Source organism: Entamoeba nuttalli, assembly GCF_000257125.1.
Source record: "Entamoeba nuttalli P19 unplaced genomic scaffold asmbl_5228, whole genome shotgun sequence".
In the NCBI taxonomy this organism is placed as follows: domain Eukaryota; phylum Evosea; order Mastigamoebida; family Endamoebidae; genus Entamoeba; species Entamoeba nuttalli.
In genome coordinates, this window is record NW_008577319.1 from 1 (window position 1) to 2556 (window position 2556).

General features: G+C 28.2%; 1 protein-coding gene across 1 annotated transcript; it reads left to right on the forward strand.

Moving 5' to 3' along the window:
* Window positions 1-178: 178 nt before the first annotated feature.
* Window positions 179-2278, forward strand: ENU1_124310 (hypothetical protein; the record flags this gene model as incomplete). Its single annotated transcript, XM_008859897.1, has 1 exon — window positions 179-2278. The coding sequence occupies one exon, from the start codon at window positions 179-181 to the stop codon at window positions 2276-2278; it is 2100 nt and encodes a 699-aa protein (XP_008858119.1).
* Between the last annotated feature and the right edge of the window lie 278 nt (window positions 2279-2556).

Here is a 2556-nt window from a genome sequence, read left to right on the forward strand (position 1 = left end):
TCCATTGTGAAATTACATTGATTGATTTTTAATGCATATTCTGCTGTTTGTTGAAAGAAAAGGAAGGAAAAGCTGAAAAATAAGAGGAATAATAATTTTTATAAAAAAGTAATTATATTTTCTAAAAGGCTTTAGAACTCAAAAAAAAAATAAAATAACTTGATTATTGAAATAACTTATGAGTAGACAACAACCATTAACCACTGAAGGAAGATTTGAACAGTTAATGAAAATGAATAGAAGTAAAGATAAGCTTCTTGAATATAGAAGATTATTACCAATCTTATTAAATTATGGAACAGGAGCTACACCATCTATCATTAAATGTTTATTAAATGAACTTGTTAATGAAAAATCACCTTTGTTATTAAAATATATTGCTGCTGAGTCATTGTACACATTACCAGAAATGAATTTATCATTTTCTGGAACAACAAGTGATATTTTCTTTATTATTTATAATCTTCGTAAAGGATTTCCTGTTGCAAATCATATTACACCAACAAACATTATTTCATTATTAGCCACAGATAATAAATTACTTAATAACCAACTTATTCCTGTATTATTTGCTGTTTGTTGTAGAGAAAAAATTTCCGAAACAGAAATAGCACAAGTGGACTCTACTATTACTCGATATCTTCAAATGAATGTTACATCAGGTACATTAGAATTTAATCCAAATAAATTATCATTACAAATTCAAGAACAAGATGGTAAAATTAGTAATACTCCTATATTTACTGTAATGAATATTTCTTCAAGGAATTTATATACTACTCATATGTCTCAACATCATCAAATTGTATCTGATTTAATTCAATATATTTCTAAAGTGAATATATCAGTTCAATTATGTGAAACAACTATTTCTTATGTCAATCAAGTCATGCAACAGTTCCTTCGTATTCAAAATATACAACCTGTTCATGCTGTCATTTATCATGAAATGGTTCGTTTACTTGGAATAATTGCTGTTCGTCAACCATCTCTTAGTCATAATGTTTCTTCTGTTCTTCAATCAATTAAAATACAAGCAGAACATATTGATCCATTTGTTGCTCTTTCATTTCTTGATGCAACATTAATGATATCATCTGAATTTGTTCAAAGTAATGCACAAAAAGTAAATAGTTTTATTACTGAATTTCTTGTTAAAAACAATGGATTTTCTGATATTCTCTTAGTTAGTGAAACTTTAAGAATAATTAAAAAACATTCAATTGCATTATCAACTGAATCAATATTCTTTCCATTTACTGCTATTGCAATGCATTCAACCTCAATTCAACGGGATGTTCTTCCTCTTCTTTATTTATTCATTGGTAATGGTAATGCATCATCAGTGTTACATTACATTTTAGATCTTCCAATCATAGCATTGTTATTAACTATCATACCACCAGGAACTGTTGATTATGAAAAGAAAGTGGAGAACTATCAATTTGCTTATAACTATCTTTATCGTACTACATATGAAGGAAATCATTTATGGAAAGGAGAATATCGAAGTAAATTAGAAGAACTTCTTCGTAGACCAGAACGTAATAGTGGAAGAGTAAAAGCCGCAACTAAATGTGTTCCTGCTTTACTTAGAGTTTTCTTCCAAGCTGTAAGTGTTCGTTATAATAGTGAGAGTGAAGCATTAAAGATTGTAAAAGAAATTATCTCACGATATGATTGTCTTTATCCTGATACCCAATTTATGAAGGGTGTAAGAGAAACATTTATTTCAGCATTGAGTGTGATGATTAAAGCTGCCCCATGTATTTTGAGTGTTTTAGTTGCTGCTTTAGATGGTTTATTAAAAAGTGCTGATTTTGTAGAAAATTCTTACCAAACAGAGTTTGCAAATCATTTGTGTTTATTAGTTGGTGAAAATGCTCATTTCATTAAACCAGCAGAAATTGAATTCTTACTTGCAGAAGTTGATCCACAAACTTTTGAAGATTCTAATTATCCAGAATATTTGCAAATTTCTCTTCTTTCATTGTACTGCAAATTAGGACAAGCCATTGGTCAAAATTCTAAAGTTAAACTCACGTTATGTAAATTGATTGGAAAAATAGATGATTATCCAATGTTATCAATGAGAACTGCTGAACTTTATGCTTTGTTTGCTACTCCAGGATTAGCTGAAGCTACTTTTAGAAATTTACAATTTGATTATATTGATGTAGACGCTCCACTCCCTGCCCTTGTTTCAACTTTAGAAGCTTCTGATGCACACCCACTTCATCCATTTACTTTATTTGTGAATGAAAATGAAAGTAATTGATTTTTAATTATAAAAAATACGTTATTTAAAACATTTTATAAAAACCCTTCGTATTTAACTAATAAATTATAGTAAAAATTTCTTATTTTTTTTATTTAAGTATAATTAACTTCTTGATATTAAAAGTAACGCTTGAAGAAAAAGTATTGAAAGCAAATTATCTTTTTCTGAACTAACCAGATCTTAGAAAACTAAATTAAAGTTAACTTAGTCGTTTTATGGATATTGATAAGTGTATAGAACAAGTGAAAGGTGGTGATGTTCTAAGTGAACACGAT